General features: G+C 52.5%; 1 protein-coding gene across 39 annotated transcripts in view; it reads right to left on the bottom strand.

Annotated features, from left to right (window-relative positions):
* Positions 1–422: 422 nt before the first annotated feature.
* The window catches only part of DCTN1 (dynactin subunit 1), a 30,155-nt gene continuing 7,572 nt past the window's right edge, over positions 423–23,005 (bottom strand). Inside the window, exons 1-32 of one of the 39 annotated variants that reach the window (XM_081595721.1) lie at positions 19,437–21,279; positions 17,569–17,814; positions 17,224–17,302; positions 16,992–17,026; positions 16,252–16,272; positions 13,888–13,905; positions 12,453–12,473; positions 10,978–11,169; positions 10,431–10,628; positions 10,078–10,282; positions 9,923–10,001; positions 9,663–9,822; positions 9,450–9,554; positions 9,078–9,269; positions 8,871–8,987; positions 8,472–8,624; positions 7,704–7,864; positions 7,430–7,598; positions 7,101–7,169; positions 6,801–6,863; positions 6,541–6,690; positions 6,219–6,380; positions 6,000–6,131; positions 5,664–5,789; positions 5,291–5,433; positions 4,852–5,018; positions 2,870–2,884; positions 2,543–2,676; positions 2,245–2,437; positions 1,921–2,000; positions 1,312–1,401; positions 423–902 (exon numbers count right to left, since the gene is read on the bottom strand). In XM_081595721.1, coding sequence (XP_081451847.1) covers positions 765–902; positions 1,312–1,401; positions 1,921–2,000; positions 2,245–2,437; positions 2,543–2,676; positions 2,870–2,884; positions 4,852–5,018; positions 5,291–5,433; positions 5,664–5,789; positions 6,000–6,131; positions 6,219–6,380; positions 6,541–6,690; positions 6,801–6,863; positions 7,101–7,169; positions 7,430–7,598; positions 7,704–7,864; positions 8,472–8,624; positions 8,871–8,987; positions 9,078–9,269; positions 9,450–9,554; positions 9,663–9,822; positions 9,923–10,001; positions 10,078–10,282; positions 10,431–10,628; positions 10,978–11,169; positions 12,453–12,473; positions 13,888–13,905; positions 16,252–16,272; positions 16,992–17,026; positions 17,224–17,302; positions 17,569–17,814; positions 19,437–19,469 — 3,846 coding nt within the window. In that variant the 5' untranslated portion in view covers positions 19,470–21,279 and the 3' untranslated portion in view covers positions 423–764. Of the gene's footprint in view, positions 903–1,311; positions 1,402–1,920; positions 2,001–2,244; positions 2,438–2,542; positions 2,677–2,869; positions 2,885–4,842; positions 5,019–5,290; positions 5,434–5,663; positions 5,790–5,999; positions 6,132–6,218; positions 6,381–6,540; positions 6,691–6,800; positions 6,864–7,100; positions 7,170–7,429; positions 7,599–7,703; positions 7,865–8,471; positions 8,625–8,870; positions 8,988–9,077; positions 9,270–9,449; positions 9,555–9,662; positions 9,823–9,922; positions 10,002–10,077; positions 10,283–10,430; positions 10,667–10,857; positions 11,170–12,452; positions 12,474–13,869; positions 13,985–16,251; positions 16,273–16,964; positions 17,027–17,150; positions 17,303–17,568; positions 17,815–19,436; positions 21,280–23,005 lie in introns of those variants that run through there. The other 38 variants (XM_081595722.1, XM_081595727.1, XM_081595725.1 and 35 more) reach the window with 38 other exon arrangements.

Here is a 23,005-nt window from a genome sequence, read left to right on the forward strand (position 1 = left end):
GGGAGCAGCTTTAGTAACATCTATCCTTTCTTACCAGTCTATGACTCTGTCTCCCGTTGCTTAGTAAATGTTCCCTCTGAGAGGCCTCAGATCTTACAGGGAGACTGCCAGCACCTCAGAAAGTTGGCTCGAGTGGCAATCATACCATTAGCCAAGCTCCAAACACTGCTGGCCTGAAGAGCAGTGAAAGATCCAGAGAACAGAGGCAGGGCCGCAGAGGCAACACACTCCCCACCCTCCTAAATCCATAAAATGAACTCAGGAGCCAAGCCCTTGGTTGAGCCCTTTCCCTCTGCTCAGAGAAACTTCACTGCACACAAATTTGAGGGACAGAGCCAGAGCCTTCTCAGCATCTCTCCTCCTCCACTCCTGCTCTGAGTCAAGTGGCCCAATTCCCACTCCCAACATCACACAGACAACACTGAAGCAGAAGTGGCTTTAATCAAGGAGTGAAGTCCTCAGTCGGAGAGACCTCATTCAACCTTTGGTTGTGGGGTCTCAACCTACCTACCCCCTAGAGCCCCTGAAGCTCCTCAGGAAGAAGGGAGCAACTGAATAGCGAACTCTGGCAGAGGCCAGGGAAGGGAAACAGGGGAACCCAGGTCAAGGGGCAGGGGCAGGGCACTGAAGGTGGGCGTGAAGCCGAGTGGGGCAGGAACAGCTTACACACGCAGTTCTACCTGGGGGCTGCCTGGTGGCTACGCATCAGGAGGAGCAGCTCCAGGAGGGCTGCGGGCAGTAGCGGACAGTGAGGGAAGACGCATTTAGGAGATGAGACGATCATGAAGCTGGTGCAGCTGCTCCTGGGTGAGCACCAGCCGGTGTCGCTGCCCAAGGCCAGCAGCACACGAGAAGGTCACTTTGCCCATGTACACAGTGTCATCCTGCTGCTCTTCTTTGGCCTGGGAATTGGAAAGGGAGAGAGGCCGCCAGTCAGGGGCTCACTTGAGCTCTGTGCCACTGACAAGGTTCCTGAGCACTGAGACCCTGGGAGAATGAGGCTTTGAGGCTCCTAGGCTATAATGACCACATTTTCCAAATCAGAATTGAGGTACATAGCCTGACAAGGGAGTTTTGAGTCTCTCCTGGTGTCAGAAATCACAGATGATGTTTAACTGCTAAAATATTGGAATTTTGGAAAGCATTGCAAGCACTGTTAAGTTACTTGCAAGTTAAGACTTGGCCAGATAACTCAAGAAGTTCAGTCGTTGGACCTGAGACCCCCAAAAGCCTCTTCAAATTCTGGAGGAGAGGGGAAGGAATCATCTGAGCCTTCCACACTGCCCACCCCCTCCCCACGCTCCCTCTTACCCTGAGGAAGGCTGATGAAGGGAAGGTGGCAAAGTCAGTGGGGACCGTGGCTCCAGGGCGCTGAGATACAGTCTCCTTAAGAACCTCATCCTGGCAGATGCGGGGAACAGGAGTCATTTAGGGGACTCTCCACAGGCTAGCCCAGTATCTCCCTGGCTTAACAGGGATACTAATACCAAGGATAGGGACCCAGTCCTCTTTTATCACCATACCTTTGCTCTCAACTCCAATCCCATCCCTACCCAACATCTTTACTTTATAGATACTTATCCTTCAGGGTTCATCGCAGATTCTGTAACTTCTGGGAAGCCATTCTCAACCATTCTACTCTGCAGTGATCTCAGTTCTGACAGAAGCTGCACTACACTGAAGATGATCCTAGCTCAGCCCATTTTGTTGGTAAGAATCTCTTTTCTATGGCGATAATCTGTTTGGGAGTGAACTTCCAAGGCAGGAACCCCGTCTTCGCTCCCACCTCGTTTGCAACATGTCACCTAGTACAGGGCTGGAGCCCTGGGGGTCCTGGTGGAAATGACCATGCTAGGGCCTCCAGCACAGAATGCTCTGAAGTGGGCACTCCTGGGTGAGAAAAGGCAGGTCTAAACTAACCTTGAGCTTCTCAATGGTGTCGCTTAGGGACTTGAGCTGAGCCACCTGCTCCAGGAGCTGGGCCGATGGGCTCTTGGCAGCTGTGGGGAGAGAAGGCTAGTGAGGCCCACCAAGGTGCAGGCAGGCAGCTGGACTGGATGAAGGGTCATTAACTAGTGACCCTTCATCCAGTCCAGCTGCCTGCCTCAAGCAAACTGAACACTGAGACCAAAGAACAGGGCTAGGAAGAGCCTCTCTGGTGTGGGAAGTGCCTAGGCAGGGACTATATCCCTGAGGCAAGGGAAGGGGCTGTGGTTTTCATCTCAGGAGTTGGTAGGTCCATACCAGGGTTGGAGCGAGTGATGTCCACTACATGGGTGCGTGCGCTCAACTGATTCAATGTCTCCAGCAGCTGGTTGGTCTTACGATACAACGCTCCAGCAGCAAGCTCACTGCCAGGGCCCTCGTGGGGTGGGAGAGAAAGTTTGGCCACGTGCAGAGGGGGCAGGGCTGCTAAGGATGCCTTCATCTGGGCTCCCTGTGAGCGAAGCGGGAAGAAGAGTGGTGGTTAAGAAGTGACGGACAGCCCTACCGTCTATCATCAATGAGGCAGTTACACCTACCCTCTCTGTGACCTCCTTACCTTGAGGATGCTGTTCTCATGCTGCAGCTGGGAGATGTGCAGCCTCATGGCAGAGATCTGCTGAAGCAGCAGTGGTGAGTCCTTCACCAGCCCTGGGCCTGGCACAGACCCCGGAGCCTGCCCAGGGGCACCTCCTATGGGGACCACAACAAATGTCATGAGCCCCAGGTGCAAAGGGTTGAAGATGGGTTCCATTCCTACCCATCCCCCTTCCTTATCCCCTGCTACCTCCAGTCTTGATTGCTCTCAAGGGGGCAGTCTCGCCCTGCTCCCCCGGCCCCAATTCCCACCAACCCTGTTAACCACCCCAGCAGGTTGGCTCTCTACCTCGCTGTTGTTCTTCTGCGCTCAGGACAGCCCATGGGGGAGCAGGAAAAGAGGAGAGAGGAATTAGATGGGATGGTGGTGAGGGGGACACACCAGAAGAATCCTGGTCATGCAGGAAAACATTTTTCCTGATCACCATACCTTCCCTAACAAGATCCTGCCTTTACTTTTGGGGAAAGAGCAAATATGTGTGAAAGAAAGATAGAACAGGGAAGTCAGGCCATGATACAAGCTGCAACATGTGAGGAAGAGTGGCAGCGGCAGTGTGCGCTGGAGGAAACACTTGAGGCATGAGGCTGTGCCTGCCTCCCTGCCCTACACTCCACCTCCCAGAAGGGCAGATGGACCGCTCCTGAGACCCTGATACGTCTGCACCCTTAGTGCTCCCCACCAGCAAAACTTAACTGAGCATGAAGACACATACCCATTTCTTTAGGTTTCCCACTGCTCTGAGACAAAAGTCACCCTTTTTTGGTGCAAAGCTTCAAAAATTAAAAACCAATATTTGGGGCTTCCCTGGTGGCTCAGTAACAAAGAAACCATCTGCCAATGCAGGAGACACGGATTCCATCCCTGGTCTGGGAAGATCCCACATGCAGCAGAGCAGCTAAGCTTGTGTGCCACAACAACTGGTCTGTGCTCTGGAGCCTGGGAAATGCAACTACTGAGCCCACGTGTTGCAACCAGTGAAGCCCACGTGCCCTACAGCCCATGCTGCACAAGAGAAGCCACTGCAGTGAGAAGTCTGTGCACTGCAACGAAAAGTAGCTCCCGCTCACTAGAGAGAGTCTGTGCAGCAACGAAGACCCAGTACAGCTGAAAATAAATAAATAAGTAAAATTATTAAAAAACAACAAAAAAGAACCAGTATCTGTTTAAAGAGCCTATGCTAGGATTCCCCTAGTGGTCCAGTGGTTGAGAATCCGCCTTCCAATGCAGGAAACACATGTTTAATTCCTTGTCAAAGAACAAAGATCCCACATGCTGCAAGGCTACTGAACCTACACACTGCAACTAGAGAAGCCTGTCTATCGCTACAAAGACCCAGTGCAACTGGAAAAAAAAAAGCCTATGCCAAAACAACACAATATGGTAATTCTGTCCCCTCCCAAGGAACATGGAACCATCTGACTCACAGGAGTCTAAACACAAGAAGATACTTGGTCACTTTTCAGAGTCAAGCAGCACCAGTGATGGGGGCTTTGACGAGGACAAGACCCTAGGTAAGGCCAACTGACAAGACAAGCACAGCAAGGAAGTTCTAGAGATCCTGCAGGTTTAATTCCATTTCAAGGAGTTTGCCTTCTGGAGGTGAGAAGGGGAAGTAAGAAACTAAAGAGAGAACAAAAAACATACTACACAGTAGATGAGAACCAAGATAGCAATGGCCACCTCCTTGGCCAGGAAACTGGGGAGACTAGGCCTGGAAGCCAGAAAAACTCCAGGTAAGGAGCCCTGACCACACTAAGAGACCAGACAAAGGTCAGAACATAAGCCCCAAGTGGAACTGGGAGAATTCATCACTGGAAGAGAGAACCATACTACAGGGTGAAGCGACATGAACTCTGGAGAAAATGGAGTGCCGCAGCAGAGGAAAAATCAAGAGCAGCACCAGGCACAACTGGATACCACAGCAGATACCCCAGTCTGCTGCAGGCTGATGACCTTCTAGAATATAGGGTTGGGACAGAAAGGCCATATGGCAGACCCAGGAGGGACAGCTACTAGAATTCTGAGTTTCACTGATACCTTGGTAAGGCCCCACTGCCCCACCTTGGTCAAAGGAACTCTGCACATATCTTCAGAAGAAGTAAAAACTTGGTGAAAGTTGCCACAGAGTGAAACTGGGCAAGCGTGTTCCTGGCTGAAACTCCAGCTATGGGCAGCGGGGGGCGGGGGAGAAAAGTCAAACTGAGGCCAAGGACAGGAGTGGGGACATCCAATCTCCTCTAGGCTGGTGCTGCCTGCTCCACGGCACTCACCCCCAGCAATGCCAGAGACCAGGGTGGCAATACCCGAAGGAGGGGGCCCCCGGAGCCCCTCAATCGTGCGCTTGGACTGGCTGTTCAATCGCTGCTTTAACTCTGCCTTCTCTGCCTCCAGCTGGTCGATGTCAGCCTGAAGTGCATCCATGGTCTCCTCAAACTCTCTGTGAAAGAGAACCTGGGCTTGGGCAGTGTCCCTTCCCCAAAGGCCCCGCCCTCATTTCGCAGTCCTGACAGGTCCTTAGGGCAGCCCTGCTGGCCAGGAGCCAGGGGCAGAAGAGGCTCAGACTGGGATGAGACAATGGTGCTGTCTGCTGGGAAGGAGATGGCCTCTGTTGCCCTGGGGAGTCTCACTTCGAGAGGGCCTGGGTTAGAAGGCAGGGAGCTGCTCGCAGGAGGGAGGGTGGAGTGAACAGGGGCCGGGGAGGTGCCTGACTTCTCCTTCTTCCGCAGCAGTGTCTGGGTCTCCTCCAGCCGAGTCTGGACTTTCTCAATGCGCTCATCTGCATCCTTGGCAGCACTGTCCAGCTTCTTCTCCAGGAGGCTCAGCCGCACATTGGCCTCACTGAGCTCTTCCCCCTGGACAAGGATGTAGCGTGTCCAGTTGCCTTACACTTCCCATGACCTCCCAACCCGAGACCTGGGAAAGACCATGAGGTAGAAAGCTCCCACAAGAACTCCCACTCATCACAGGTGCCACTTCTTCCCCTCAGTCCTCAACCCCTCTCAGTTACAAGCAACACTCACTGCCTCCCTGTGCCCCCTGCTATTTCCTGGCCTTTCAGATCCTGAGCCTCCCCTATCCTCACCTTGATCTTCAGTGACTTCTTCAGCTCCTTAATAACTGTCTCTCGATCCTCAAGCTTCAAACCCAGGCCTTCAGCATCTGTGATCTCTGCACGAAGAGCTGCAGCTCGCAGCTCAACTGGAGGAGGCTAAGGGGCAGAGTGAGGGGCAGAGGGCAGGGTTATCAAGGCTCTCCTTTCAGAGGGATCCAGTCAAACAGAAAATCTTCCTCCTTGCCTTTTAAGCAAGAGGAAGGTGCTCCCCAAATTCCTGCCTCCCAGCCCTCCCACAATGAGCAGCAGCTCTCCCCAAGTCCTGCTCCTCCTGGCTCCTGCAGTTGCCTCCAAGGAGCTACCCACCTTGCTAGGGGGCCGCTCAGCATCGTACTCTCCCTCCTGCATGGCTGTGGCCAACTTGTTCATAGTGCTGATGAGGAGGCTGCATGACTGGCGCAGACACTCATAGGGGTTGCTGGAGGGGGTCCCGTAGATCTGCAGGTGTCAACGGCAGTAGTGAAAACCCCACACTAGCCACCTGACTCTCCCATCACCACCTGCTGCCCAGCCAACCCAGCCCACCTGCTCGCTTGCTTTGAAAGCCAGCTCCTCCAGGGCAGCCACAGGCAGTCCCTCGTTCTCTGCTAGTGGGGCAATGAGCTGGGCAGCAGCTGCTGCCACCTCCTGCAGCACCGCCACCACCCACGTCAAGTGTTTTCTGCAGTCGAGGAGTGTGTCGGATACCTGTGAAACGGGCCGGAGTCAGGAGCCCACTCTGGGCTCAACACCACAGCTCCCAGCTACCTCAAAACCATTCCTGTCCCCTGACCAGATCCATATCTCGACATGCTGGGCCCCTCCTGGTTCTGCTGTTTCCTTCCCGTCCCCCTTTACAGCCCTAAACCTGTGGTCCAAAGGCCAGTGCAGCTGGGATCCCAGGCGCATCCGTCCCTGGCATCCGCCGCCGGATCTTCTTGCAGAACTGGCGGGTATCACTGCACGAAGTTTCCAGGTCCCGGAGTAAGAGGGCAATATCTGAAGCCTCCTGCCCACCCTACTCAGAATAGGAGACAGACGGGAAGCCAAGTCAGAATTAGGGCTGGGGGCAAGGAGGTGGGGACTACGAAGGAAGAGGAAGTCCAACAGATCTCGTTGTGCTCTCACCTGCAGGAAGGCCCGTAGCCGTCCCACCTCCACACTCATGCAGTCCAGGGCACTCTGGGTAAACTGTGAAGACAGAAGCAGGTGGCTGTCAGCCTCCAACAGGGGCCCTTCTGCCCCATTAACATCTCTAAAGAAGTTTCCACCCTTGGCTGACCCCATCCGCAAGTGAGCTCTCTGGCTTCCCTGATCTGGCCTCCGTGACCCTGTTCCAGTCTTATGTGACACCCTTTGAGGGTGTGATCTGATGTCTTTCATTTCTGGTCTCTATAAGGGGCTCAACCACTGGCCCAAACACCTCACCTTAATGTGGTCAGCCAGCTGCATGGTACTGTCCTCAGGCTGTTCAGCAAGGTGGATGCTGTATAGATGCTGAGGAGGGATGGCAAATGAACAGTCTTCAGGCCTTGGAAAAACGGAGCATTCTTCCCAAACTGCAGTTTGAGCCCTAGTCATCATGGGACTCCAGAGGTATGAAAGAATCCAAAACCCTCAAGGAGCTGCATCCTAAGGTGAGTTCATCTAAGAGTTTCAAGCCTTCAGCCTGGGACATACAACCTTGGCTACACTGGCAACAGTCCCAGAAGAAACCCTCCCTCCTCCTGTGCTAAGCCTCAATTCTCGCCCCAGACCTGGTAGTACTTGATGGCCTTGGTGAGAGGCTCTACGTTGACAGTCTCATCCAGCTGATCCTTGTGCAGCAGCTCAATGAGGAAGTCCAAGGAGCGTTCGTGGGCACTCATCTCAGGGTAGAGGCTGCCTACCTTCTTATACACATCCACACTGCACTGAGAGAGGGCACTGGAGACCAGAGAAGGGCCCTGTGAGGCCAGAGTCTACAAGGCAATCTCAGTTCCAGCCAATCTGGGACCCATGGCCCTGCAGTGGAGGTCAGGGATCACTTACTGCTCGTAACGATGGAGTGTGGCCTGCAGCAAAGTCAGTGAATACACCAGCCCAGCAGCAAAGCTGAGCTGCTCCCCTGCAGCTCCTCGAAGTCCTGGCCGCTCTGAACAGCTCTCACTTAGTTCAAACTTTTCCTGGGCCTGCTTCCGGATTAGCTCTGCCTGTGGGAAGAAGCACCAGAGACACAGGGCTCAGAGCAGAGGATGGAGAACACAGACTCAGGAGTACAGAGAGCTGAGCAACTAGGTGGAGGGCATGAACACATGGGAGAGAAAGCAGAAACAGCTCTTAGATGGGCAGGGAGTCACACGTGGGGAAAGGGTGATGTGATTGCTGGTGCTGATGAAGACTTGGATATGGGGGCGAAAGGGCAGCAGGACCCGTGGGACCAAGCTCTTTCCCACCTTAAAGCTGCTGCTCCTGTTACCTTTCCAACTAGAATGTGATCCTGACAGTTATCCCCTAACTAGCTCCTAGTCATCTTCTGGGTCTCACCTCAAATGTTATTCCTTCAGTAATATCCCACTATCTCCATCAGCTCCCCAGCTGTGCTCTCTCCCAGACACTTCACAACCTGCATCTGCATCTGCATCTCCCCTTCATAAAACATCATCTGTAACATACATCTGTCTGTGATTCTGTGTTCCTATACTACATCATAAACCCTGAGAGCAGGATAATGACTGCCGTCTTTGCTTGGCATCCCCAACGCCTGGCTCATGGCAAGCTCAGCAGACCCCTGCTGGGAATGTGGCTGGCAGACCGTACCTTGCAAATGAGACGAGGCATGAGCAGCAGCACCAGAACGCAGTCGTGGTCCCCACCTGGCCGAAGGAAACTGTCGGGCATGAAGGCTGTTAACAGGGACATGTGCCGGTTGGCCTGGGCCACCTCCATCTGCCTCAATTCCATCTCAATTGCCTGTGAGGGAGATAGGGAGGTGGGTTCTCAGCTAGGCTGCGGAAAACCTCCTAACCTCCATGCTACGTTCCAACGTGTCTCCTGCTTCTAGGACAGGCCCAGGCCAGGAGTCTTCCAAACCACCACACAAAGCACTCCCAACTCCAGGAACCTGAAGGCCAGAACCCCACAGCAGATCAGCCCATGGCCATACCCAGGCTGGGCTCTCCAACAATCACCCCCCTCCAGCTCACCCACTTTCCTGACCTTAGCATGAGCCTTAGTCTCGGCAAACTTGATCTTAAAGTCAAAAGTCTCTGGAGGTGGCTGCTGCTGCCTTTCCACAGACGCTTCCTGCTGGTTTGTCAGTGCCCGATTCACATCCTGGGAGCAAGGATGGGCAACAAGACACAGCTGAGTCATGGGGGAAGCCCTGGGGTGATTGTGGGCAGAGAGCAGTGGGTATGCAGGCACCTGCAAGTGGGCAGTCAGCTGGCGGTACTTCTTGATGGTTTGCTGATAGTCTGCGACTGTCTCCTGGGCTGCTTCCACACGCTTCTGAGCATCCCGTACCTGTGCACCCGCCATATCTAGCTGCTCCCGCAGCTCCAGTTCTGTCTCACGTGCATTCTCCTGCAGTTCATCGTTCATTTCATTTATTGCTTCCTGGGAGACGACAAGGTAGTTGGGGCAAAGAAAAGTCAGAATCACGGTACCGGGCCAGGGCACCGGCACTCACTACACACCCTACTCAAAGGCCAGGGATCGCGCCAATCCTTCTTACAGCAAGTCTCTTCCAAATGCCCTCCATCAAGGTTGTAAGTCAGGAGTCTGCTCTTCTCTTACCAAGTCCCCCACCGTTTCCTTCAATTTGCGCACTTTCTCTTCCAGATCCAGGTTCCGGTCTGTCAGCGTCTCCACCATCTCCTCAGCCCCCAGAGCAGCATCTACCTGTGTCAGACAGGGCAAACAAGGAGAAGGACTGAAAGGTGCCTAGGCAGGGAGGCACCGGAAGGCGAGCACCACAGTGCTCTGGGCAAGGGGTCGGGCTGCCCAGACCTGCTCCTTGAGCTCATCAATGGTGCGCTCTGCCTGGCTCAGCTCCTCCTGCAGACGCTCCCGCTGTTGCCTCACAACTTCCAGCTCTTGGTTCTTCTTTTCCATGAGCTTCTGGAGTTTCACGTGCTCCTGCTTCTCTGAGGAAGAAAGATCCCGCATTCTGTGGGAAAATGGCAAGAGAGAAGGAGAAAGACCATGTGTTAAGAGTCACTCACAGATTTGGAGACAGGAGAGTGAGCCTGGCAATGAGAGGACCCTACCTCACTAGGGCATCCTTTAAGCGGGCATTCTGCTCCTCAAGCTGCTTGAGCTGATAACTGGACGCAGCACCGTCTGAGCCTGGGGAAGACCATTAGTACTTTCAGACAGGGTTCCAACCCCATCATTTGGCCCCCAGCAGCTCCTGGCCGCTTACCCTTCTCTTCAATCTCAGCTTTGAGGATTTCCAAGTCAGTAGTGAGCTCTTCCACACGTTCCCGCAGCACCTCGGCCTCCTGCTGTAGGGACTCAGCTCGCTCTTCGGCCATCTCCTTGTCCAGGGTGGCCATCTCGATGGCATCAGCAGTGTCAGCCATCTCCTCCATGTAGCGTTCCTTTGCTTCTAGGGCCTCCTTGGCTTCCTGAAGAGAAGTGGAAGTTGAAGGGTACAATCACAGAGGTGCCTCATGTACCCCTTTGCACAGGATAGTCCAGGCTCCAGTTCCAGCTTCCAGTACACTTCTTTGCGCCCCTTGCCTCCCCAGACACCCTCTTCATACCAAGTCTCACCTTCCGAGCCTCCTTGAGGCGCCGCTGCAGATCTGCCTGCTGCTCCTGCATTTTGCTTTTCCATTCCTGCACCTGCTCCAGCTGGATCTTGTGTTTCTCCAGCTCTTTTAGTTTTGCCTTGTCTTCTGCACGTTTCAGTCGTAGGGTCTCCAGTTTCTCCTCCAGGTCCCGCACCTGGGCCCTCAGCCCCTCCTCTTCCTGCAAAGGAGAGACCCTTCAGTCTGTGCACAGCCTCCCTGCTTTTCCCCGTCGAGTCTGAGCTGGAGAGGAAGGACAGGAATGTGTGCAGATATCATTCCAGGGCCAGGGCCAAAGCAAGTGGCATACAAATATCTGTGAAGAGCCCAATCCATATGGGGGAAGTGTGGAAGAAGGACAGAGAGGAATGGGTGGCTTAGTCAGTAATGGGATACTTATATGCTGAGACCTCACCCTTCTAATCCAAGGTTCTGGGTCTCCCCCAACCCAGGGAAACTTTTAAGACCCTGTCAGGGGTCACAGGCCCCTTTGTGTCTTGGTTCTTCTTTGCTCCAACCCCAGACCTTACCTTAGAGGGGGAAGGAAGTGGGAGTGCTGCTCCAGGAGAGGTGAGGGCTGGTGTGGGGATGATGGGTGCTGCCAGCGGAGTCTGAGCTGGGGTGCTGGGCTCACTGCTGCTCAGCTCTCCTGCTGATGCTGAGCCAGAGGGGCCCAGGGAACCACTGGCCCCGGCTACCCCAGTGCTGGCTGGGCGGGTAGGCTATTACGAGAGGGCAGGGGCAGACCAGAAAAAGTGTAGGGGACAGGAGTGGTAAAAGAGAGTCAGACAGAATACGAGAATATGGTGAACAAAGTGACAGAGAAGGAAAAAGGCAGAGAGTATCACAGGACAATGAGAACAGAGAAACAGTGAAGGGCAGAGGGAAAGTGACACAGTCAGAGGCAGTGACAAAGGACCGGGGCGGAATTTGGGTGGAGGGGATGGTGGGAGAGGGAGGGACAGAAAAAGACAAGATTACAAGACTCCTCCCTTGGCACTGACCCCACATTCCTCCAAGCTCTAGCACCACCCTGCTAGGTCAGAAGCCCTCATTCCCCTGACCATTCCTTTTGTGACCCACTTGTAATCACTGTAGCAATTTCTTAATACTCCCAATGCTACTGTTGCTCTGGGCCTGTACCCACCTCCCCCAGAGGGAAAAAGCTCCTCAGTGTCATTCCCAGAGAGAAAGAACAGAATGATCTCTAATTTTCATGTTCTCAGAGAAGGCTAGGCTAAAACTGGGGGTACTGGGCTCTACACTTTGATAAACCCTCAAGCTCATCCTCCTCCTCCTGGTCTATTTCAGGGGATCCTGAAAGTAAAAGGGTCAGGGTGAAAGTTGTAATCCTTGGCTCTCCTCTGAAACAAGGTCAGTACCGCCAACCCATCTGTCACCTCCCTCCTCCAAGACAGAGGGGCTCTAATCAGGTGACACTGCCCGGGTCCCTGTGGAGCTGAGGTCCTAGAGCAGACAGGCCTGCCCAGTGCTCCTCCCTGCAGCAGTGAGCCCTGAAGCTCTCCCAGTGGGCTGACACTCAGAGACCACACGCTATCCACAGACGCCCCCACCCAAGGCCTTTCAGACACACTCACCTCCACAGCCCCTGACATTTACATTCCAAGTTCTTTTTCACGTTTCTTCTAATTCCCTGTCCCTTCCCCAACAACACATACACACACACACACACACCCAAAAGCCAGTCAAAAGCAGCTGGAAGAAGATGCCCTTCTTCAAGAAAGTCTGCCTTGATTAACCACAACCACTCTCGTTTCTCTTCTACACTCAAGCTACCGGCTCAGACACGCTCCTAACAGCTAGAAGTCACTTTCCCGGGAGGGGCCTGTCATTACCCTCAGTACCCTCACCCTCCTTAAGAGAACCCAGGACACACTGTGACCAGCTTATACTTGCTCATACAAATGCCCGCATACACGCACACGCCTAAGATTAACTGTGTCCACTCAGCAGTGTCTTGTACAGAGGCCTGTTTTTTCCTCACCTTGGGCCGCCGAGTTGTAGTCTGGACAGGCAACAGGAGCCAGAGGAGGAGTAGTCAGGAAAGAAAGGATAACGGCAGAAAGACAGACAGCAGAAGGGACAGCAATGAGAGCAGAAGCAACAGACATGAGGCTACAGTCAGCAGTCCCATCCCTCCTCCCCGACCCGGTCCCAGCCCTCCTTCCAGTGAATCACCTTGATCCTACTCCAGGAGCTCAGAACTCCTATTTCCCACTGGTCCCTTCCACTTTTGTCCTACCCTTGTAGGCCTCACCCCTTCGGACACCCTGGAAATTCTGTCCCCGTCTCCCAGGCTGAGCCACAGGAGACCAAAGCCAGCAGCTAGTAGAGAAGGTCTCCAGAGACCAGAGAGGAGTCCTCCCACAACCACCTCTCCCACTCCAGCCCAGAGCCCCGCCCACCCACCACTCCCAAGGACTTTCCCAGGTCAGCCCCTTCCTTCGAGTGCTAGATTCCACGCAGGACTCCCGAGAAATACCATGTGACAAGAATGATGATACAAGCCTAGAAGTGTGTGATATGAAACCAGCAAGGGGAGATCAGGTCCCCAAGGGAACACAGTGCGGCCATATACCCCACCCCCACCCTCTTCCCAAGGACCAGTTCCTGCAGCAGTCCCCATCCCCAGGGCAGAGGGCTCAGGTGTCAGGACCATGAATATTGCATTAGCCAGAAGCCCAGAGCTCAGCAAAGTGACCCCACCCGGCTACAAGAAAGGAGGTGGGGGTGGGCAGCAGCATAGGGAAACTACTGCCCTAAACCAGATCAGAAACCAACCACCCTGGATTATTGCAAAGTGATAATCAGATGATTAACTCCAACTCCCAAACAGTATTCTTGATACCCAGGGTCTCAGAGCTCTAGCAAACACAAGATTTGGCCTGGGCCCTTCTTCTAGGTCTCCCAAGGAGACCAACCCCCACCTCTACTACCCCGGGCTAAGCCTCCATAGCTGTGTGTCACAAACTGCTCTAGAAGAAAGCCCCTGATACAGACCCCAGCCGGGGAGGGATGCTAGCTAGTATTATTACAACCCAGTGTCATTCTAGCAAAGGTCGAGCGAGGTAGGCTTGCTAGAGGTACAAAGACATCTGGACCTGCTTCCCCATATTCTCTCCCAGGAAACACATCCAGAGCCAGTTTGCAGCCAAAACTGCCTGAAGCTCAAGCTGGTGAGGCCACTGGGTACAAGGCCCCAAACACAGATTCAGAGCCAAACGCAGGAAGGCTAGGGAGCAAACGCCCAGGGTGTGGGGCATGGCAGTGACACACACTCTCCCTGCCCCCCACGTTCCTCCCCATCCTCGTTCCCCAACCAGACACAGCAAGTCAATCAGCCCCCACCCCCACCCCGGCAGCCTGCTGCCACCATCACGCTGGCAACCTGGCAGCAGGACCAGAGCAAGCAAGAGTACCTTTCGGGCTGTCGGTGCCTGTCTCATCATTGCAGAAAACCAAAGAAAGCAAGGAGAGGAAAGAGAAGGACAGAGGAGAATGGGCACACACAGAGGAAGGACAGACCAAGGGAGGGAGGGAAAGACGCCGAACAGAGGGAAAGGCGGCGGAGACAGGAGATTAGTGTGTCAAATCCCAACAATGCAGCCTCAGCTCCCCGGCCCGGCCTGGCAGCTCCCCAGCTGGCGAACGGCTGCGGCTCAGATGCAGAAGCCCCCACCGGTGCACGGTGGGGACGGCCAGGCTCCGGCAGGCACCGGAGAGGCACCGGGAGGCACCCGGCCTAGTTCGCCAGCTTAGGCTGACGGCAGCCTCAGTGGCCGCAGCAGCATATCCACCTGACGTCATGCACCCACCCTCCTCTGCTCCACGAGGGGCGGAGCCACTGCTCCTCAGTCACCTAGCAACCACCAGGCTCCGAAGGCTCCTCCTCCTCCTCCTCATGACTGGACAAAGTCCTCTGCTAAACCCACCCCGCTTCCTCCTCCAAAGAACAGGTCCTGGCTCCTCCCTCTCCCCCATCCCCAAGGATCTGCTCAAAGAAATTGGGCTGGGGGCGGTCCCATTTCTGATGACCTCTCTGGAAACAGGGTGTCACTGGACAGGGACATGGGACCTCACTACTTCATCAGGCCTCTCTCATACTCACACTCCCCTGGGTCTACAACCCCATCAACTCTACTTCTCTCTCTTATACACACAGATGATACCCTGATGGTGGCTCATAAGGCACACACACCAAGAACTCCTGCATCGGCTCTGCGGGGCACACTAAGAAACCCGGAGAACATTCCATCTGGGCAGTAGGAGCTCTAATGACAGCATCTGGCTCCTTTCCCAACTCTCCCTGGATTGTGGGCAGGTTAGAGCCTGTCTCTAAAGAGCTTCCAGAAAGGACTGGGCACCTTGCAGAGACATCTGGGTTCTCTCTTCCACCCTGCCCCTCAAAGTTCCTTCTTTTGTTCTGGTGCTAGCTCCCTGTTTCCTGTGTTAAGTGATGTGCTGTGAGAGAAGCACTGGAGACAAAGAACTAGGGAAGGTCGTGACAACTTGACTGACACTGCACCATGAGCCAAGGAGGTGCTGTACCCCAGTACAGGCAGCCTAGGCTAGGCTTTGCCACATTTCCCTAGTCAGCCACCAAAAACACCAAGATTTGGGCACAGCTCACATCCCACCCATGGTCAGGTCAGATTGCAGCCAGAACCCCTCCATAGATAGTAGACTGCAGGTCCATGCTCTTCTCTATTTGGGGTCTGATGCAAGATGGGAGCCCCAACCAGGAGCCAATAATCAAGGGAAGCCAAGTTTCTGGAAAGGGTCCAGCATCCTTTAGAGAATTAATTTCCTTCTTATATCCCCATTCCCTCCCAAGCCAGGACCCCAAAGCAAGTACCATCGTGTTGTCTCTTCCAAGGGAAGACTCCAAAGTGAGGACCCACCACCAACCAGAAATCAAAATAGAGAAGTTTTACTCTCCCCTCCCACTGCCCCAATCTAATAGCTCTCCATGCAGAGTCAGAAGGTCCTGACGCAGATGGGTGACAGGGAAATCACAGAATTTCATACACACAGCACAGCACATACAGGTCAGACAGGCACATGCAGGTCAGAGACGGCTTGGGCATAGCCCAAAGGCATGAACTGGTGTGAGGAAGTGGTCATGGCAGCAACTTCAGACTAAAAGAATCTCAGGGGTGGCAGCCCCACTCCAATGATGGCTGATAGAGGGCTGTGAAGTGTGCGAAGTAGGCCTCGGGCACAACACCAGAGGAAGGAAGAGGCAGGGAAAGAAGGATGGAACAGAGCAAAAGTGCGTACTCATAGCCCACTACCCAGAGGCAGGTGCCACTCAGGCTTTCAACTCAGGACTGCTCTTCCTGTGCTCGGTTCCTTGACCTCCCACCTACTTACCTAACCACCTCACTTGGTACCTTCCTCACCTCCAAACTCCCAGTCTCTCCTCCCACTGACCCTACGCTCAGGCTAAGTGAGAACCCACTGTAACCCAGTAAATGCTCTCTTCCATGCTGCTGCTATTTACAGTCAAATGCTTGGAGTCTGACTAGAAGTCCTGAGGTGACGGGCAGGGGTGTGAGCAGGGGTGAGGATCATCCCTAATGCGGACTACTTGGGCCTGGACACTGAGCCTGATATCCCTGCACCCCTCAAAGGAACACTGAGAGCCACGGCTGCCATTTCCTCTGGCCACCCCAGCCCCAAGGTCACACACACATGCATGTAGCAGCCCAAGGACATGCAGGACAGCTGGGGAGGGGGCTCACGGCCCTCACCCACCCAGGCACAAACAGTAAACACACCACCTTCTTAGGCTTCAGTCCCCGCTGCATGAGAAGTTGGAAAGGGCAGAGTTAGAGAACAGAGTTAAACAACACACTGTGCTAGCTGGTCAGACATCTTAGGTGCAGGTATTAAGACCAATAGGCAAACACCGGTTTGGGAGGAGCAGGTCACTGTCAAGGCCAGGGTAAGTGAGATGAGGCCTCCCTCAAGATCAGCTTCCAGGAGGTCCACACCCTGCCCAGAGGAGCTGGAGAGTTGGGAGCCCCGCCTCACACACCCTGTGCAGAGCAGCAGAGGGGAGCTACAGTGGGCCCTCTACATACAAACTAAAAAGGCAGCAGAGGGCCCAGCTCCTTTCCACTTACTTGTGAACCAGAGAGCACCTTCCTCCTCCAGTTTTTACCTTACCCCCACCCTACATCCATCAGATGATGGCAGCCTTGGGTACCAAAAGGTAGGAAGTTGGCAACAACACTACTAGGGTCAGACCTGTCCTCCCTTTCACTCCCAGCCTCAGTTCCAATTGATCCAGAACTTCTGGGCATTAGTAGCTTTTCCCTGCTAGCACCTTCACACCTAAAGCGGCAACTTATACCCAGAAAGCTTCCTTCTCAGAGAGGATGGAGACTGGAAAGGCTAACTCAGTTTACTACCTCAGGTAGAAGCAGCAGACGAGTAGGACCTAGTATGGGTCTCCCTCCTTTCTTTTTCTTTTCCCTCTTTCCCCCATTACTCCCCACTCCCATCCCTAACTACTTACCAGTTTGCTGGTCTTTGGATTTGAGTCATTTCCCTCTGTAGAATGCAAACAGAAACAAAGTGTGTGTGTGCGTAGAGGGATAGGAGCAGAGAGCATCATGGCAGGGTAGGCAAGACATAACAACAGAATGAGGTGGTGATAGGAAATCTCAGGGTCCACTGCGGCCCCTCGTTCTGGGGAGATGTCCTGGGGACTGCTGCATGTGGAGGCAACTTAAGTGGGTGGTTGTTACCTCTTCTGAGGACCTTTGAGGAAGAAGAATCAGGTGTCTCTGGTGAAGTAGTATCCGCTCCATCTTCAAATACCTGGATCTGAGGCCACAGAATAGACTCAATATAGCTAGATCAAGGCTGGATGTAATATGGGCCCCTCTTCAGGCCCTAAGCAATCCTAGAGTACAGGGCAGATTCCCTAAGGACAGCTCTCAATCTTCCCTCCCTCGTTACCTTCCACTCTCCCAACCAGAGACTTAGGCTCACACCCAGGAAAAGAGAGCACCGACACACCAGCTGCACATGCAACAGAGCATGTATACACACACACACACACACACACACACAGAAGCAGAAGTGAGTACCTGGGATTGGCGCACAAAGATGCCATGTCCTTCATCACAAGTGAAGTACTTCCTGCCTTGGACGGTTCCATCATTCTTGCCTTTTGCTTCATCCAGGATCACACCTACCCATTTGCCAGTAGCAAAGAGTGTGGCTCCAACATAGGCCACGGTGCCACGGTGGCCTTTTCCAATCACCTCCACACGGGAGCCCACTCGCAGAGGCCGGGCACTTGCCTCAGCACTCATTCTGCTGCCACTGGGAGTCTGAAAGACACAAGCAAACATACATAGTTAAAACCTCCAAGTTAAGAGTGTTATCCTAATATAAAAGAGAGGCCCCAATCAGGATCCTGGCCTAAAAAAGGACCAGAAGTCATTTCCCTGAACCCCATTCTCAAATTAAAGTGCCCCCCCAACACCTACCAAATTTCCTTTGGAAAAATGTCAGTATTATGTTCTAAAACTTCTTCAAACTCCCCTGCAATCTGCCAGAATTTCTAAGAGTTTATATTTAACTTTAATAAATCAGAATTCATTGATAGATCTGTGAATGTCACTCCACATGGCTACTTTCTCAGGAGCACTGTCCCCTAGGAGGTGAATGAAGCTAAGCAACTAAGTTTACAGTGGTTCCCCACAACCCAGTGCCTGACACAGAAGCCTGAGCTGGGAAGTCAGGTGAGTCAGTGAGTGTTCCCAGAGAATCCCGTTCCCCTCCCTACTTCTGCCTGTCCTCCCTGAGGTTCACATGGCTCTCTCAGACGTCTCCCTTTTAGTGCCACACAACCGTGCCTCCTTCACGACCTGACCTCCCCCACCCTACCATGACACCCCTAGATGCCTCACCAAGCCCAGTCAACCATTTAACTCCCTTCTTCCAGGCTTCAGCCCTGGTCAGTCAACTCTAGCTATATGCTCTGGAGGTCCTTCACTCACGCTATCTTGCAACAAATAAATAAATATATAAAGGCCAGGCAAATCTCATATCTCAGATCTGTCCTGCAAACTGTCCGACGCTGCCCAGTGGTCCAAATGAATGGACAAGCCAAGGGAATAGACTAAATATTGTCCTTGTGAAGCTCTCGGCTTCTGACATACTCGTGATGACGAGACAACATGAAATTAGGTCCCAAATAGGCCCATGGCTAGAAGAAAATCACACCTAAGCCATTTTTAGCAATAGCAGCTCCATGAACCAGGGGCCTTGCAACAGAGAATGAGGCATGAAGGCGTGACAGCATGGACCTGAAGACCTCACAGGCTCCCTTCTGATGCCCCCGCTTGGCTTCATAGGAAGCTCTGCCAGAGCCAGTCACTCCCCAACTCTCTTCCTCAAAGAACTCATCCAAGAAGGCGAGGATGCCATTCCCAGGGGCTCTGAGAGGCCAAATCATACCTGGGACAGTCGAGTGGCTCTCATGGACCTGACAATAAAAGGAACTGACAGGAACATCAGGGCTGACCCCAAAGTCAGAGATTGTCACCACCGTCCTAACCCTAATAAGCCTCAGAACCAGGTGGACACAACAGTGGCTACAGAGTCAATCTGAGCCAGGAGAGCAAGAAAGCAAGTGACAAACAACAAAGCAGCTCTAAAGAAAGGCTTCACTGAAAGGCCACTCCAACCCACCAACCCCACTTGAAATCTCCAAGACAGTCCGGCCCCCTGCCTGAGGTCCAGCTAGAGTCAAAGGTCAGGCTTCACCAGTACCCACAAAGGGCCCAACTCTGGGAAGGGAAGCCTATGCAGTCTAAACATCATCAGGGCTGCGAGTGGCCCCAGCCGAGCTCCAGCTTTGTCTCCCCAGCCCCCACAGCACTGTCCATAGGCACCCAGGCCTTCTCCAGAAGCCCTCCCATGGCCATCCCAGATCAGGGCCACTTACCCGGCTGTACACGTGCCTCTTGCTCTGGGCCATGTTGCTCACTCGGCCTCCACCCCCTCCCCCAGATGACCAAAGACAGAGAAAAGGCAGAAACCTAGGCAGGAGGGCTAGGGCCCCAGGCCCTCATGGACAAACAGCAGCCGGCAGGCGTGGCCCTCCCCAGTCCATGGACCTCACGGGGTTGGCCTACTGGGGTAGGGGAGGGGACGGAGAAAGGGGCTGAGGAGCAAGTCCCCTCTGCTGCTGGAGGATTCCTGAACCCAGAGACACTGAATTCTGCTTGCCAGCTGATGAGTCTCACTCTGCGCTAGTGCTGCTCTAGACTTGTCAGGAACCGAGCTAGCCTCTGGGTCCTAGTGCCCCCCTGCTTCACCTGGGCCAGTCAAGACAGACAGAGAATGAGCAACGAGGGCCCACGCCGCAGACTCTCAACACGTACCTCTAGAGGACACTGTCCTCCGCTGGGAGCACAGCCCTGATGACTCTCCTGGTCTGCACCCCCTCACCATCACTGCCATCCGCCCACCCCGCAATGTGAGAGGGCAGCAGACCTACGAGCATTAAGTGACACTTCAAAACAATCAGCTACCCAGGGCCTCCTCCCAGCCAAAAGAAGAGTTTCTCATCCCCTTTCTGATGCTCTTCCTTCTCCCTCCCCTTTCTAAACTTGGGAGTCAGGTTCAAACCCACGTGATCAGGGTTTAAATTTCAACCTCACCCTGGGCCAGAGCAGCCAGGTCCCATGCCCAATACATAGCAAAGAAAGAGCAGCAATGGAGGCAACTCCACATACACACATACACACACACACACACACACACACACACACACACACACGCACACAGCAAGGCAAGTCAAGTACTCCAGCTTCCCCCAAACTGGCAAAGGTTGCCATGCCCCTAAGTCCTAGGGTCCGACCTATGGCTCCACGAGGTCAGTATGGACGTAGATCCCCTGGGCCGAGGGCTACCTGTCTTGTCCATGCTGGGCTTCACTGGCCGAACAAGATCTTCCTCCATTCCACTCTTTCTAAGGAAAACCAGATAGCCTAATAGTACAATGACAGCCAACAGCCAGATATAGGACCCCCAAAACACCTTTCCACATCTCTGATGCTGGTCAGACCCCCTAGGAAACCATTTCTCTCCTCTCCTGCAAAATATCCATGCTGCCCCCTCCTTTCCCTAGTCACCATTACACAGGGCCACGCAGCTCCTTGCAAACTGGACTTCTGCATGTTCAGAGCACCTTAATAAAAACAATCATTAGTACTGTGGTTCAGAGTACCAGGTCTAGACTCAGACTGCTTACATTCAATTCACAGCTTCACCATTTGATGGCTACAAAAACTTGGTCCAGCTGCTTAACATCTTTGCACCACAATCTGCTTTTCTGTCAACTGCAAGCAAAGAACATCTCAGAGGTGCTGTGGGGATTAGTTGAGACAACCCATGTATAACATTTAGGACAGCGCTTGGTATTCAGTGAGTACTCAACAATAGTTAGCTAATAACAAAAGTTATCATCAAATCTGGACATCAAAATAACCCCATAGAGAGGCAGGCTAGGAACAACGCTGACAAGAAATCGGGGCTTGGAGAACTGAGCAACTTCTCCGAAGTTACACAGAAGACAAGGAGAGGAGCCAAACGAGAACCAAAGCCTGAATCAGAACCCTGTGTACTTTTACTCTCCTGTTACCACACATAGTTCTAGGCCTCCAAAAATATGTTCTTCCTCTGGACCACAATACCTTCAAAGATTCCAAAGAGCACACGTCTAAGGACATCACAGAGCTCACTAGCAGCACAAGTATATACAGTCATCTAACTTCTTGGATGCTGTTTCTTCTATAAAATGAGACTATCACCTGGCATATCTACATTAATACTCAAACAAGATAAAGCACATAAAAGTGCTCTATAAAAGGTGCAGAAGCTGTACAGGTCTTAAAATGTCTAGGCAATACATATTATAAGGAAATACAGAGAGGAGAAAGGTGAGCTAGAAAGAAAAGGGGTACTTGATTATGCCTTATATGAAGTTTTTTTTTGCGGGGGGGGGAATATGTGGAAAGGAAAGGCCTACAAACATAATTTGTGACTACAGTATGAGTAGAGAAAGAATAATTCTGCTTGACTGGGGAAAATTAAAGATGCCTAGCTTGGCTGAAGTAAAGAATTCTAGATGAGTTCTCCTATCAAACTGTAAGCCTTTTAAAGTAGACTCCACAACTTTTCCTCTTTATGATTCCATCACTCTTGGCACATGGTGTCAAATATTGAATGAACTAACACTGATGTTGAGACGTATTAGAAGGTAAATATGGATAGATTCAGGGAGTTTAACAAAAGGTAGAGATAGATGAATTGGATCCAATAACAACAGGAAGCCAGACTCTTCCTGAGCAGGAGACTGGCATAACGAAAACTATTCTAGGAACATCAAACAGGTAGCGGACAGAGGGATGGAGTTGAGGCATAGCAACTTGATAAAGACAGGGATGACAGCAAAGAAGCTAATGGCAATGATGAGCAAGGGTTGAGGGGGTCTGAACTAGGCTCATAAGAGAAAAAGAAAGGGAAGAAGAAATGGACCAATTCAGAGACAGTACCAAAAAAAAAAAAACAACAACTCTGAGAAGGACCTATGACAGATCAAACATGGGGAAAGAAGCAGCAGGCCTGTATGGGCTCTAGAGATGGACAGATCTGGGTACAGCTTTGGTTCTCCCATTTCCTCACCGGTATGACTCTAGGTAACGTATTTTCGGAGCCCTCGTTACCTTATCTGAAAAAAGGGGGAAATAATACTTACCTCACAGGGATGTTGCAAAGATTAACTAAGACAGAAATAAAGCATTTAGCACAGTGCTTAGCATAGAATACGTGTTCAACAAATTGTAGATACTGTCTTCATCATCACTGAGAGGGTACATCAATGACAACTGCACACAGTAGGAACTCAGATGTTGCACGAATAAGTGGATGGAAGGATGAGTGCACGGATAAGTAAAGGAATGAATAAACCTGGGGTTTTTCAAGCAGGAGCAATGAGAATGATGATAACAGAACTGAGAAGGGAAACTAACATGGTAAGAGAGAGGAAATAAGTCACAAGGCCTTCTCAGGGGCAAATTTAACTGTGACCACTAACACATGAATTTCACGATCTTCTTCCAACACGAACCTGTGCTGAAGACAACACAGATTCCGTTATTTCCATTTTACAGGTGACAGAACCAAGTCTCAAAAGTCAAACAACTCACCTAAGTCTCATAGCCAGTGGGGCACAATTGACTAGCTGTAAATGGCAACCCACTCCAGTATCCTTTACTGGGAAATCCCACGGACAGAGGAGCCTGGTGGGCCACAGTCCATGGGGTCGCAGAGAGTCAGACACGACTGAGTGACTAAACAACAACCACAAGCAGGTGACCTTCAGCAGCATCTTTGGGACCCATCCCAAGTCACACAGAACAATTGTAAGTATGTGTTAGTTCAACCAGAAGACAGATACTCCCTGGATTTCTAATCCATTTTCCTTCCCAATGACATTAAAAATTGCTA

Source organism: Giraffa tippelskirchi, chromosome 4 (genome assembly GCF_054371585.1).
Source record: "Giraffa tippelskirchi isolate mGirTip1 chromosome 4, T2T-mGirTip1v1.2.pri, whole genome shotgun sequence".
NCBI classification, from domain to species: Eukaryota; Metazoa; Chordata; class Mammalia; order Artiodactyla; family Giraffidae; genus Giraffa; species Giraffa tippelskirchi.